Raw genomic sequence first — 15,047 nt, forward strand, 5'->3', positions numbered from 1 at the left:
CAGGTAGAGGACAGTGTACCTGAGCAGGTAGAGGACAGAGTACCTGAGCAGGTAGAGGACAGTGTACCTGAGCAGGTAGAGGACAGTGTACCTGAGCAGGTAGAGGACAGAGTACCTGAGCAGGTAGAGTACAGAGTACCTGAGCAGGTAGAGGACAGAGTACCTGAGCAGGTAGAGTACAGAGTACCTGAGCAGGTAGAGGACAGAGTACCTGAGCAAGTAGAGTACAGAGTACCTGAGCAGGTAGAGGACAGTGTACCTGAGCAGGTAGAGGACAGTGTACCTGAGCAGGTAGAGGACAGTGTACCTGAGCAGGTAGAGTACAGAGTACCTGAGCAGGTAGAGGACAGAGTACCTGAGCAGGTAGAGTACAGTGTACCTGAGCAGGTAGAGGACAGTGTACCTGAGCAGGTAGAGGACAGAGTACCTGAGCAGGTAGAGGACAGAGTACCTGAGCAGGTAGAGGACAGAGTACCTGAGCAGGTAGAGGACAGTGTACCTGAGCAGGTAGAGGACAGTGTACCTGAGCAGGTAGAGGACAGTGTACCTGAGCAGGTAGAGGACAGAGTACCTGAGCAGGTAGAGGACAGTGGTCCTCCTGTGAAAAACACATATTTCCAAAAGTCTGTTTATTATGAGAACAATGTGCTCCATATTTATCGTGGTGATGAGGAACTTTTAAAGAATGTTTTTCCTTTTGTGAATAATTCATTGACCTTAAGGAGGATTTTTTTTCTAAATCCACAAATGAACCATTAAAAACCCTCAAATATGGAGATACATGTTTTTCACAGGACTCATGAATATGAAAGGTGGCGTAAAGAACAAACAGGAAACAGTTTAATCTGAAGTAAATATTTATTATTGGAAACTTGACTCTCAGTATATGTGATTTTCATATATGCTTAACACAAACGTCAGTTCAGCTGCACTAAACACTGACTTTATTATTAATCATAAATTATTTATAATAATCAGAAACAGATAATTTCATTTATTTCCTTGAACTTTCAGAGTCTCCTCAGCTGCGTCTCACTTCCTTCAGAGGACGTCTGTGGGACTCACTGGGACCAGTATGATCAGAGTTACTGGTTGGTCCTCAGAGGACAGTTCACAAAGAAGAAACCAAACAGAAAATGTCTTGTCGACTCTTGTGGAGGTCAAAGGTCGACTGTTCACATTCATGGACAAAGTGCTGCACAGAGGGAGGAAGAGGAAGAGGAGGAGGGAAACTTCTTCTTCTACAGTTTCAGTGTTTACCAGACAGGAAATAAAAATATCACAACTGACCTCCGATCAGTTTACACAGGGTTATAGATCCAATACAGACAGCAGTGAGACGACGCCATCATCATCATCATCATCATCATCATCATCATCATCATCATCATCATCATCATAATCATCTTCTGTACAACAGCAGGAAAAAAACTCCTCAAACAGGAAGTTGAATCGGTGCTTTACATCCAAAACAAATCAAATAAAAAAAATTTAAAAAAAATAAAAACAAATTTCATGACATCACAGCATGATGTCACATTATGACATCATAGTAAAAGCGCAGGGTGAGCTGCACGAACACGGATCAACTTTAACATGCTGACTGAAACGTTTTAATATAAAATCTACTGTTAAACTCTGGATTCATTAAATTCAGTCTTAAATCAACACGTTGACTCTACGTGGAAAACATTTAATACATTAAATGTGACGTGAATATATTCATGTGCCAAAGACGATGGACGCTGCAGTTTTCTGACTGTAAAACAAAGACGTCTCCTGCTGTGGTGTTAGTTCATAATTAGCTAACGACAGTTTTTATGATAATATTCGCCACTAGAAACTAAAATAATGAATAAAGCATCTGGTTGTCGTGGTAACAGCTGTTTGGGCGACCTCGGGCTCACCTGGTGGAGTGTGCGCCCCCTACAGGCTGAGTCCTTACAGTGGCCTTTGCTGCGTGTCACCACGCAGTTTGAGGAAAACCTGCTGTGGTTTGTTTCGAGGGAAAAATCAATTCAGCAAAGTATCTCAATATTTCTGTGAGGCAGAATCGTATCGTCACACTGTGCTAAGTATCGATTTGTTCTTTGTGGACAAAAAGGTAAAAAAGGTAATAAATCACAACATAATAATATCATGTTGATCCTCTGGTGAGTCACAGCCGCTTGGCTCCAGCTGTGAAGCAGCTCTTCAGGTTCTGATCCAGTTTAGTTTCAGAACCAGAGGAGAACAGAACCGGCTCCACGTGGGCGGAATAAAGAGGGAAACATGTTCCCAAAGCAGTGACAGCATGAATAAGAACATGACAATATATATACGCCTCTGCTGTAAATCACAAACACAGTGAAGTGAGTATTCAGTGTGAACAGGAAGCAGCTGTGTGATTCATGTTCCTGGGTGGAGGTCAGGTCATTGAACTCTGCAGGTTTGACTGTGAAATCAAAAACTGACGTGTCTTATAATAAACACAGTCCATAATAATAATGCAATATAATTCTGTATTTAATAACTGCTGTTATTGAGTGAGTGAATCCAGGTTTAAAGTGACGGCCGGCAGGTGCAGCTCACCTTTCTCTGACACATGAAACGAGCCGAGCGTCACTGAGAACAGAGTTTGTCTCCAGGACCCGCTGTGATCATTTACAACCACAGACCTTCAAACTTAGATCAATATTTGTTTTCCAGTAAATGTCGATGGCTCAGTCAGACCTTCACCTGAGGAGACCTGCTGAGTTTACCTCAGGTCAGACAGCCACTTCAGGTCAAACTCAGTCAGTCTGAAATGAAAGCGTCTCTCCTGAGAATCAGCCTGCAGAGACATGACGACGAGCACGCAGAGGAGAGCGCTCCAATAAACTGAAGAGACGTCTCCAGAGACACAGAGAGCTCTGGGGAGTTTGACTGCAGCAGGAAATATAATCTGATCTGAGAGCTGCACAGATGATTAAATGTGCCACGCTCATCTCAAAGGAAACAACACATTAAACTCAAACATCATTTCATTTCAGAATAAAAGTCCTCAGCTGGCATCACCCTTATTCACTGTCTAATTACTGTAAAGTTTGAATCTATCATTCATTTATGGAAAAAAAACCTTTCTCTATGACACTTTCTAACGCTGCTTTTAATGTGAAATCCACAGGAAGTGATTAATGTTAAACAGTGCTACTTTAAATATTACAAACTATTTTATTTAACTTGATTAGTGGAGACAAAGAAGAAAAACTTGTATTTTAATTAAAAGTAAAATTTGAATGTTCTTTGAAAAATAATCCTTAAAACTTTCTTATTGATTATCTTAAAGATAAGATATTAAGACATGTTTTTTTAGCCCTTATAAATTAAACCTCATCTTAATTAAAACTGAAATAATTCGTTGATACATTTTTAGTTTATTAACAGAAATTCTGCAAAAATTATTTTGTAAACAGACGTATTTCTGAACTGTGAAGAGAAACTGTTTCTTTGAACTTAGCGAGTGTTTGGGCTGCTGACTGATGACTTTAGCATTAGCATTAGCATTAGCATTAGCGCTGGTTTTTAATTTTCGTAATGCTAAACATAAGACCGACACATCTGTTGCTAAAGCTAATGTACCAAATAAGGCTAACAGGCTAGTGTCTGTATAAACTTACTAACTGTATTATTAGACACCAGCCTGTTAGCCTTATCTGGTTCTTTGGTCACAGTTTTATACACTAGCTTAGACTCATCTGGTTCACAGGATTAGCATGAAACATGAGGGTCTTTTTTTAATGTTTTTAAGTGCTGTTATCTCTGGAAAGACACAGCTGCAGCTAGCTTTAGCTGGTACATTAGCATTAGCTCATGTTCAGCAATCAAACTGCCATTTAGAGCTTCAACTAGCTTGTTAGCTTTTAGCTGCTATGTGAGTACTGTTAGCCAGTTGGTTTCAAGTCACATTCATGTCACACAAATGGCTAGCTTGTTAGCATTAGCTGCTATATGAGCATTAGCTACGCTGATCTTCAGTTTGTCTTTTTTTCCAATCAGATTTTTGAATGTTACAGTCTGTTCATAAACTGTCAATCATCCAGTGATGACGATGAACAAGCTTTAACAAACACAACTGTGACGTCTCAGGTCTCTGCAGGATCATTTTCATACAAAGAGAAGCTGAATTATTTCTGCACACTTACACTCTACATATTAGTTACAGTATTATTAATATATCTTAAATATTTGATTGTAATTGTTCTGTTTATGCTCTTGACCTCTGCAGCAGTTTAATTTCTATTTCCTCTTTAACATGTCTCAGCCTGCTGCACCAGACACCACTCACAGCTCCTCATATATGTTTATATGTTTATATATCTGGCAGTAAAAGTCTGTTGTTCTTCAACATGTGGTCGGTGTTCCTGAAGACGACTCAGTCTGAGGTTCTCTTGTTCCCAGCGACGCTCTCAGCTCTGGTTCGTCATATGTTACACACACACACACACACACACACACACACACACACACACACACACGCACGCACGCATACGTGTGTGTTTTTACACAACAACCTTATTAATATGAAAACCTTAAAGAGACGGCAGCTACATCGCTTCTGCAGCGTGAAAACCTCCTAACTCCAGCGGGCCTGTGTGTGCAGGCCTGAGAGGAGTTAGGAGGTTTTCACAGGACATCAGTTTCTGTTATTGGCAGATGGGCTGTGGAGGTAGACAGAGACTGACATCATCAGCAGAGACACAGTGGAGGTGGAGCAGTGACTACATGTCCCATCATGCCCTGGGGCTGTCAGGGGGACGGTGGGCGGAGCCTCTGGTTCAGGGAGGGTTTTGTTAACACTTGATTCTGATCATTGTAAACAGGACAGATCAATACTGATCGATCAGTCAAAAACAAAACTGTAAATTAATTGAAATATTTCTGTGACGATGGATCTGAAACATTAAACAACCACCGTGTGATAAAACAATAAATATACTGTGAAAAAATATATAAAAATCATTAAACCAAATGTATTTCTGAAATTGATAAAATACTGTTTCCTCTTCCCACCAAAATAAATGTGTCATTTCAGAACTAAAAAATAAAAGTATGATAAAAATAAGAAGTTTTAAAGTGATGATATTTCAGGTGTCTGATTCTGATGTTGAGCTGATTATAATTTCTCCATAAACACACAGCTGTGACCTCGTTACACTTTTATTATGCAACAGTTCACTGCTGGTTTAAAGTCTCAGGTTTAGCTGTGAATTCTGATTTCCTGGTCGTGGATAAGTGTTTGAGAGACGGACAGGTCGGAGGAGGAAGACCTGTTACTTTATTCTTTTGAACGTTAGGAATAAAACCTGTTACACCGCCATCTTGGAATGATTTGGTTCTTTCTGACATTTATTATATATTCTTACTCTGAGACAACCTACTGACATCAACATGGTGTTTATAGTTATTTTACGTTTTAGGACTTTTTTATTTAGAAAACAGAAACATTCTGTCTCCAAAATCAAATTCTAACAAACTGTAAAACTCAAATTAAACGTGTGTGCTCACACATTTAGGTTCTTCAGAGGTTGCTGGCTCCTCAGATTATGTGTCTGCTCCTGGATTATCCTGCAAGTTATTCATATTCACTCTGTAACTGTCGTCAGACCAAAGAGTTTAAAATAAAAATTAATCTGACAAACAAAACCCGCTGACGCCGTCATGGTCAGGTGTCACTGGATCATCTCTTATTCATTTCTAAAATAACAAACGAAACAAAACACAAACAGTTCCTTTGTTTTAAACCAAAAATGAAAAAAGGACATTTTTTGTGATAAGAATAAAAAACAAACAAAAACCTGAATACACCAAATTAAAACAACGGTCTCCGGTCTGCAGACTCCTGTTTCCTCCTGATGTGAAGAACTAAAGAACTGTGTTTGAGTTACAGATTACACACCTGACACCTGGGGACGGATCAGTACCAAGAGTTTACTGCTCATTAGTTTTAAACCATAAACTGAGAGTTGTGACAGAGTGTCTGTGTGTGTGTGTGTGTGTGTGTGTGTGTGTGTGTGTGTGTGTGTGAGATGAGTTATAATGAACTCTGAGACTTCTCACATTAAGACATTTTTTTTTTGTATCACAAGTTTTCTGAAATTAATGTTTAAATTTACAAATAAGTGATTATATAATTAAACATGTGGTGATTTGCATGAATTTCCAAACAGATAGCTGAACTAAAATAAACCTGAGTGTGTGCTGAACTGTTTCTTTGTACGAGGCCAAAAAACCTTTGGAAGCAATAAGAGCCCAAAGTCGTTTTCTTCTGACTGTCTTCAGTCACTAATGTTTTGTATGTTTTCCTACGAAAAGCAACGCACTGAAATTCGTACATGTCCTGTGTTTCCCTTCCTAACCCTGACCTATCGTAACTTCACGTTATTTACGTGACTGTACGTTGGGACGTAACGTTATTCGTTGAGCACAAACTCGCAGGATATCACATGACCTGCTCTGCGTGTTTCAGCTGAAGCGTCTCACCTTCATCTCTCATGAACGCTGAGGTTCAGGTGGGCGACAGAACACCTGTCACACACGTTCATGAGTCGAAGGTTCGTTTAACAGGAAGTAAACGCAGACATGTCAGAAATATCTGAATCAGCTGCTGATGAAAATAAATCTGATCTGTGATCAATACGTTGTTTTACAGCTGTGTGTTTATTTCATGTAGAAAGTGTTTTATAAAAGCTTCAACTGCTTCACACTGAAACTGTGACGAGAGCGATCAGCTGACTGACTTGTTTTCATGTCAAACAGAGAATTTCAACATGTTTCTGACATCAGTGTGAAAACACATCAACTCTGCAGTCAGGAAATATTATTAATTATTAATTATTATTATTATTATTATCATTATTATTATTATTATTAGTTTTGTCACATTGAGATGATGAAGTGTGTTCTGTGTGCATCTGAAACATCTCTCAGGACTTAATATTAAACCATAAAATCATAAATGTAGATTTTTAAATGTTTGAAAATAATGAAAATAATTTCTTAAATATTTAAAGGTGGGATCATTTCCTTTGTAATAATGTTTATTATTGATGAGCTGAACTTTAACCTCTCTGTTCAGCATTTATAAGCAGTATAACAGTTAATAAACAGTTTATAACACAGCAGATATAAAGGCTTCAGATCAGATGAGTCATATCTCTACAGCTGCTCCTCATCATCTTCATCACTTTGTTTATGAGGGTGAAGAATGTTTATAAATAAACACCTCATAAATAAAAACAATAAACAACAAAAAGTCGTCATATCTGCAGAAATCATTGTGTAATAATCTGTTTATTAACTCTTTATATACGTCTGATAAATGCTGACTGTTGGTTCAAACAAAGTTTCCTCCTGACTCACTGAACCAGGACTTCATTACCCATGAGCCTCAGCGCTGACGGCTCCCCACCGTCTGGCTCAGTGACGCAGGACGCGTTAAAGAAAACGCTTCCTGTCCCAGAGGCTCCGCCCACCCACCACGCTCTGAACCGTGATCTGGTCCCCGATCGACCGACGGGTTCCCCGATCGATCAACAAGTTCCTGATCGATCAATAGGTTCCCGATCGATCGGCAGGTGTGTTTGCGGGCTGGAGCTCGAGTTTCCGGCGAGAATCGGAGGATAGATGGGTCGGTGTGACGGACAGGAAACAGGAAACTGTACAACATCAAAGACATCAACCAAAATAAAACCTATCAGAGACAGTTCTTTCAAAATAAAAGACCCTCTGGGTGGATGAGGCTGACGGCTACAAGCAGAGCAAGGCGAGTGTGTGTGTGTGTGTGTGTGTGTGTGGAGGGTTGAGATGACAGATGGTGTGTGTGTGTGTGTGTGTGTGTGTGTGTTTGCACAGTATGATGCTTCCAAAGGTCCTGATGTCATCATATTCTACTTCCTGTCTCAGAGGACGCTCGGTCTGTCCATCTGTGTGTTTCATGTGTTTATATCATATGACGTGTGTGTGTTTATCCAGAGGGCCTGTGTGTCTGTGTGTGTGTGTGTGTGTGTGTGGCTCAGCAGCAGCAGTGTAGCTCTCTCTGGGTCGCTCTCAGACCACCGTGCTGACGGAGGGATCTGATAGGTTGAGCTGTCCGGTGATGTCAGTCGGGTACGGCTGCAGAGAGAGGGACACACAGAAAGAGAGAAAAGAGAGGAAACACACACATTAATTCAACACACACACACACACACACACACAGAGTGAAGCCGACCTCTGAGCCAAGATGGCCGACGTCTGATTCGACCTGATTTCACAGTTTCTCTGAAAATGTTTTATTTTATTAATTTATTATTTCATCACATTTTTTTTTCTTGAAACAGGCATGCTTATTTATTTATATATTATTTATTTATTCATTTATTTGTGGTTTTATTTATGATTTTATCTATTCATTGATTTATTTACTGATGTATTCGTGTGGATGTTTACATGTGAAACTAATGAGCAGGGTGGATGAAAGAAAGAAAGAAAATAAATATTATAAGATATTAATAAAATTCACACACATGTTTACGCTCTCTGTGACTGAGGGTCTGTGTCCACATTACGTCTTTTCTCTCAGCGCCAGCGTCTTTGTTCAGTCGTTCCCACTGAGAAGAGTTTGTCTGTGGCGTGTACAGAAGGAACGCCACGCTCAGGGCCTTTTTCAGAGCGCTCTGCCTTTTTTTGTGCGGCTGCTCTGAGCACTTCTAGTTTAAAATCTAGGCACTGGTGACATCACTACTGCGGCTTTAGCTACCGTCCATCCTGAGATGTTATGACATATTCTTGTAGAATGGTTTGGATGACATCCTAAGAATTTGTGCCCCACGAATAACGTCCTGAACGTACAGCTACGTAATTAACGTAAAGTTACTGAGGTTAGGAAAAGACACACGGTGAGGGCGACCCGTAAAATGGACTGCTTCCTTGTTCACTGCCGTCAGCTCATTGGTCACATGATCACAGCCTTTCAAAATATGTGGGATACGTACGAATTTGTGTGCATCGCTTTTCGTAGGAAAACATATGACGCATTTATGAGAACGGGAACTGCCCATTGTTCCGACCATATTAAACTCATTGTTCCGAAGTCCTGTTGTTCCGAAATCATCACGATGCCCTGTGGTTAAGGTCTGGTTAGGTTTAGGCACAAAAACCACTTGGTTAGGGTCAGGAAAAGATCATGGTGTGGGTTAAAATGAAAAAGAAAGTGGCAAACACATAAGCCGTGAGCCTGCTCCGCCTCAAGCCGGTCGCGGCGCACCATACGCCCGCCGCGAGCCGTTCAGCACCGCGGACAGTCGGACTAATGGGATGTCGAACCAATGACATGGACCCACGAGAACAGCCTGAACATTGTGACGTGCTGCTGTTTGTGTTGTTTTGCTCTCCGTAACTTAACAGCTAAATATTGTTATTCTATGTGAAGATGATGTCGGTATGAGACAGATGGAAAACCAATTAAAACCAACGACAAAACATCATCATCTCACGTCAGTATTTCACGTCGAATTGAAGTTGGCGTTAGACATCAGTGGTTGCTACGTGCTTTTGTTGCACGAGGAAATAAACGTAAAGAAGACTTGTTTTACTGACGCAAGTTTATTATGAAAAAGACTGTATGCATCTAACGGAGACGTATCGTTTCAGACACATTACGATGTAGCCTACAGGACACGCCCCTACAAACCACGCCCACTATGAGTACAAGACAAACTCACCAACGCCACGGCCCTCTGAGCCCTGACACACTGTGACACTGTGGTAAATGGTAAATGGACCTGCATTTGTATAGCGCCTTTCTAGTCATCTAGTGACCACTCAAAGCGCTTTTTACACTACGAGTCACGTTCACCCATTCACACACACATTCATACACTGGTGGCCGAGGCTACCATACAAGGTGCCACCTGCTACTCAGTTTTAACACACTCACACACCGATGGAACAGTCATCGGGAGCAATTTGGGGTTCAGTATCTTGCTCAAGGACACTTCGACATGCAGCCTGGAGGAGCCTGGGATCGAACCACTGATCTTTCGATTGGTGGACGACCCGCTCTACCTCTGAGCCTCTGAGCGTCTGAATAAATGAGACTGAATGTAACTCAAAATACACGAAGACGTCTGCACTCTGCACTGATTTCAGGTAAATAGGCGATGACTTGGCGCTGGTTATGGTTGCTTAGCAACCTCAGATGCAGCCTGCCGCCGTGCTCTTGAAAGTTGTCACTGAGCAGCACCCAGCGCCCGTCCCCGTGTTTCCCAGGCGGTTAAAGACGCAGCATGTTTACTGGCCTCAATTAACACTCTGATCATGTAGCGTCACGTTAGCTACCTAGCTAACGTCAATATTGTTGTTGTCATAGAAACGAAACCCATGAGTAGCGCGTCATTAAAAAAAATGCTGTGATTGCTTGTTATGCGGTGCTGAGATGAAGCGCAGCGCGGCGTCCTGCCGCCATGTGGACACAGAGCCTGAGACACTCATGTTACATTCATCGTTAATGTCATGTGAAGCACCAGTGACGTCGCTGTGACCAGGACACGCTGGAAGAAGAGATTTTTCTGGTTAAATAAAATGTGATCTGCCACATGAGATGTCTGTCTGTCTGAGCAGCATCAGGACGGACGGACTGACTGACGGAGGAGCAGTTTCATGTTGGTTCATGTGAGTGAGACGTCTTCAGTCTCTGTTCTGTCGGTGATGCGTCTTTGTTTGCTGCAGCTCTGTTGAACTTGTATTGATATTCTGTTGGTTACCATGGAAACAGATGTGGGAATAATTGAGCAGCATGTGGAGAACACTATGTTAATGTACAGTCTCTGAGCTGCAGAGGTTTTATAATCGTGTCTGGATGGAAACCATGTTGAAGAGTTCCTGCAGCTGGACCAGCTCTGTCCTGACCAAGCATGACTCATTTAGTGTTAGCGCACATTTGCTGGACCGGACGTTGAATCTCTGCTTTGAGTTATTTTCTAAAAGACTTTCTGACCAAACTTCATGAACAAATGTTTCAATTTCAGTCCTGTGAGGATCGTTCTGACTGATGATGACATCACCTCTGTGATACCGTGATATTTTCTGAGACGTTACCGTACCATGAAACTCTCGCCCTGTTGCAGCGCTCCACACTGACTGTGGGTCAGTGCATCATACAGCCTCGCTTCCAAAACTCTGAACTGTTCCTTTAACTTCAGTTTCCATCCAGAGTCATCCAGCCTGATGTGACAGCTCAGTGCTGCTGCTGGTTTTATGGGAGCTTTTTATTTTTGCAGCTCATCCTGACTGTATTCAGCTGTTGTTAGTGTTTACCTGTGTTTACCTGTTTGCTGTTGAGCTGTTCAGATAAGAAAACAACAACAAACTAATCCCTGACAACATCCTGTAAACAGCAGAGTCAGATCTCAGCAGGATGAGTCGTCCTGTGAGAGACCAAACCCTGAGCTCACTAACTGAACCTCAACAGAGGAGACACTGCACATTAGCCCTGGGCGGAGGGATACGCTGTTGTTCATCAGGAAATAGTTCCAGCATGGTTAAACATTTGTGTTTGTGTACGGAGGAACTTGATATTTAATCAGTCGCAGCTTCAGTTTGTTAGAGTCAGCTGATCGATGACAATCTCAGAAACATTTCAAAGATTAAAAGTTTTCTTGACACCAATAATCTGGAAACTGTTTTTGTTTTAGAACGACTCCTCTAAACTCCTGTAACTCTGCTCTCTCTGGCATCAGTGAAAACTCCTCTCCTGTCTAAACTCTGCTGCAGGGTTCTGACTCAGGTTCACAAACACTGATCCTGACTTCCTGTTGTGTTTAGAACAGATTCTGACGTATAACTGACGCCTGAAGTTCAGACCAAAGATTGTTGACGAGATGAAACTGTTTGAGAATGTCTCAGAGAAAAGTGTCAGCGGTGTGAACTGGCCGGTCTGAGCTCGACTCAAGCCGGCTGATGATGTCACCTGACACTCAGCTGGTCAAATGGCCGGCGGCTGGTTTTAAAGCATGTCACCTGTTTCAACAGCCAATCAGCTGTTAATGCCTAGCCTCGCCACCAGACAATCAGAGATCTCCGCCTTCTGATAGTCTGGGGACACTCCTTTCTAAAGTGTGTTTAACACACCGGCGAAAACGGCCGGCAACAAAGCAACGCCTCTTGCATTTTTGAAAAGGACACACCTTCTCGGAAATGTGCGTTCTCCCTTTTCTCGTCCGCAAGGAAACAAACACACAGAGAGCTTGAAAATGGATGCCGAGAGATTTAACTCCGTTTAATCAAACGTGTGCTCATCCATGAAGAAAATATTTTTTCCAGTGGATGTCTTAGTTACAACATGATTGAGCTAACTGGAGTAGTTTCATGTCGTATCCGACAACGGGAGGCTTTTAACAGATGACGTCCTGATGTTAGCTTTGCTGTTGCTGTTAGCTGTCCCTGTCAGCTGCAGCCACTGATGCTTTCTAGACATCGTGATTTCCCAAAACTGAATAAATACCACACATAGCAACACAAAACTGCTTTGCTAGCTCAATCATGTTGTAACTAAGATATCCGCTGGAAAAGATATTTTTTTCACGGACCGTTTAATGAGTTATTACCTATTACAGACACTGCTAACGGCTAACAGGGCTAACAGCTAACGGTTAGCCCAGCTAAACGTGCACACAGAAATAGTAATGTTTGTTCAATCATTGTGTTTATAGACTTTACAAACATCGGATTAGTCCAAACGGTGATACAGTGATGTGAAAAATGTGATATATAGGCTATATATAGAGCTAAAAGCTCTGCTGGTTTTCTACCTGGAAGTATTTGTAAACAACAAGGCGATTCCCTCTATAGTCCGGCCGGACGGATGAGTCATGGCCTTGTAAAAGATTATGTTTGTTTCTTTTAGTTGGCGAGAATGTGTCGCCGCAAACGCGACAAACATCCACTAACTTTGACGGCGTTTTCTGCGAGCACAGCTGAGCCATTTTGTACCGCTACACGTGTTTCTAGTCAGACTATGTTTATGAGCACAAGAGTTCAGCGAGCCACCGAAGGACCGCCCTGCAGATTTACTATTGGTTCTGCAACGTAGGGAGTTTTTTTAAACTCTGAAATTGTATCTGCCCATCTAAACACAAAATCAGGGAGAAAGTCATCAGTCTTTAGTTAAGCAAAGCGTCTAAAGACTGACTTGTGAGTCTAGTTAATGCCGTTCAGTGCAGTGTTGAAGGATCGTCTCTGTCAGCAGCTCTCTCTCTCTGTCATGTTAGCACGAGCTAACACAGCACAACATCATCTCGTCATGACTCGTCATATTTTGCTTCTTGGACAGAAACCTCACAGCAGCGGTTAACATCCACGTTAGCAGTGTGATGCTAACAGTCAGCCCTGTCACTGTGTGTGTGACCCTGTCCCAGGTGCAGCTGCAGACTCATGATGAACAGCAGCCACACAGAGGTGGCGCTATAGAGTCCTGTCTTTATGCCCACTTTGTGTTTTACACAGAACCAAAGCACGGCGGCATCATTTCGCTCCAGTGTGTGATGTCAGACAGCATGATGACATCACAGAGTCAAAAGAGGCATGACATGTAACACAACAGTGTTGGCCTCCAGTGTGACATATAACATACGTGTCAGCAGCTCTTTATAAACAATAACAATGACATCACATGTCATTGATGAGCTAGCTGCTAACTGCTAACAGCTGTTGTTATTCTTCTTTGAGCTAGCTGCTCACTGCTAACAGCTAATTAAATCTCCTGCAGTGGGTCACACAAGTAGCAGGTCATTAAAACATTACGCCTGTCCCGTCCTGCCGGCTGTTCTGTTTATACAGACACCATTTCAGCGCTGTTACGACCCTCCTGTGGTGGATTACAGGTGAGATGACTGTCCCTGCATTCCTCAGTCGTACCATATATACAGAACAACGAGGTGGAATAACGGTGCGATATATCTGCCCTGAACAGGAAGTGTAAAAGGCGCTACAGAGACAGAGAGCAGCTGGTTGACAATGTAAAGAGATCTTACCTGATCTAAAAAGTTAAATTTGCTGTAAAGTTGAAGGTGACTGGACAAAATTTCGAGGTTGTACAGAATTCATGGGGATTGGCTGAATTTACAGGAAGTGTTGTAATGACATCGTCCTGGAGGGGCTGAGTGTCGCCTTACATCCCCTCCGATGTGTCGCTCCTTATCGTCCACACAGCTGTTAGACTTTGGGATCAGGGACACAAACCTTGTCTCGTCTTTTAAATCATTTTGAAAAAATTTTTTTTTCATTTGCTTTTCAGTGATTTTACTGTTTTTTTTTAAAAAACATTTTGTTGTGAATTCTTCACGTTATAGACATTTTAGTTCAGAGGCTCTTATTCTGGAGTCGTACTTTTAAGTTAGAGACTCTTATTTTGAAATCTTAAATCTTTTGTTTTTATGTGTGTCCTACTCTTTCGGCGGTGCAATCATCTCGGGTGCTGAGGTCACTGATGATGTCACTTTAACGTTGCTGCTGTTTACATGGTGAAATTAAATTATTTCTCTGTAGTTTGTGTTTGTTTGTTTGTTTGTTTGTTTGTTTGTTTGTTTGTTGCAGTTATGAAGCTGTTTAAATATCAGCTTCATGTTGAGCTGACTGTCTGCATTATTATCACTGTGAATCTACTGTTTGTGTTTTCTGTGTGATGTCACTGTCCCAGTTAAGTTAATGTTGGTTATTGGTAACTAACCAATTATAATATAAATAATAATAATAATAATAACTCAGCCGTGTATATTTGTATGTTTCTGATTCGTTTCTACGCTGCAGCCTGTAAAGTTTCTCATTCTGCCAGTACAGAGTTTGATGAGTCTGATGACTGTTTGTTCTCTGACCAGAACTCTGTACTGGTCGATATCCCAGGTTCACCAGTTTAAAGGGTCGTTCCCAAAATTTTTAAATTTATCTTATCATGTTTCTACCGACACGTTCTCATCCCAACTCGTCACACACCGCCGCTCTGTTGGTGGACCGACATATAACACGTTAGATTTCCTCCTGTGTCAGTTTCA

General features: G+C 41.7%; 1 protein-coding gene across 3 annotated transcripts in view; it reads right to left on the reverse strand.

The window, feature by feature from the left end:
- Positions 1–839: 839 nt before the first annotated feature.
- Positions 840–15,047, reverse strand: part of grin1b (glutamate receptor, ionotropic, N-methyl D-aspartate 1b) — an 85,277-nt gene continuing 71,069 nt past the window's right edge. For all 3 annotated transcript variants that reach the window (XM_049579713.1, XM_049579712.1, XM_049579714.1), the window contains one exon: positions 840–8,133. In XM_049579713.1, coding sequence (XP_049435670.1) covers positions 8,068–8,133 — 66 coding nt within the window. In that variant the 3' untranslated portion in view covers positions 840–8,067. The remainder of the gene's footprint in view (positions 8,134–15,047) is intronic.

Source organism: Epinephelus fuscoguttatus, linkage group LG6 (assembly GCF_011397635.1).
Source record: "Epinephelus fuscoguttatus linkage group LG6, E.fuscoguttatus.final_Chr_v1".
Classification (NCBI taxonomy): Eukaryota; Metazoa; Chordata; class Actinopteri; order Perciformes; family Serranidae; genus Epinephelus; species Epinephelus fuscoguttatus.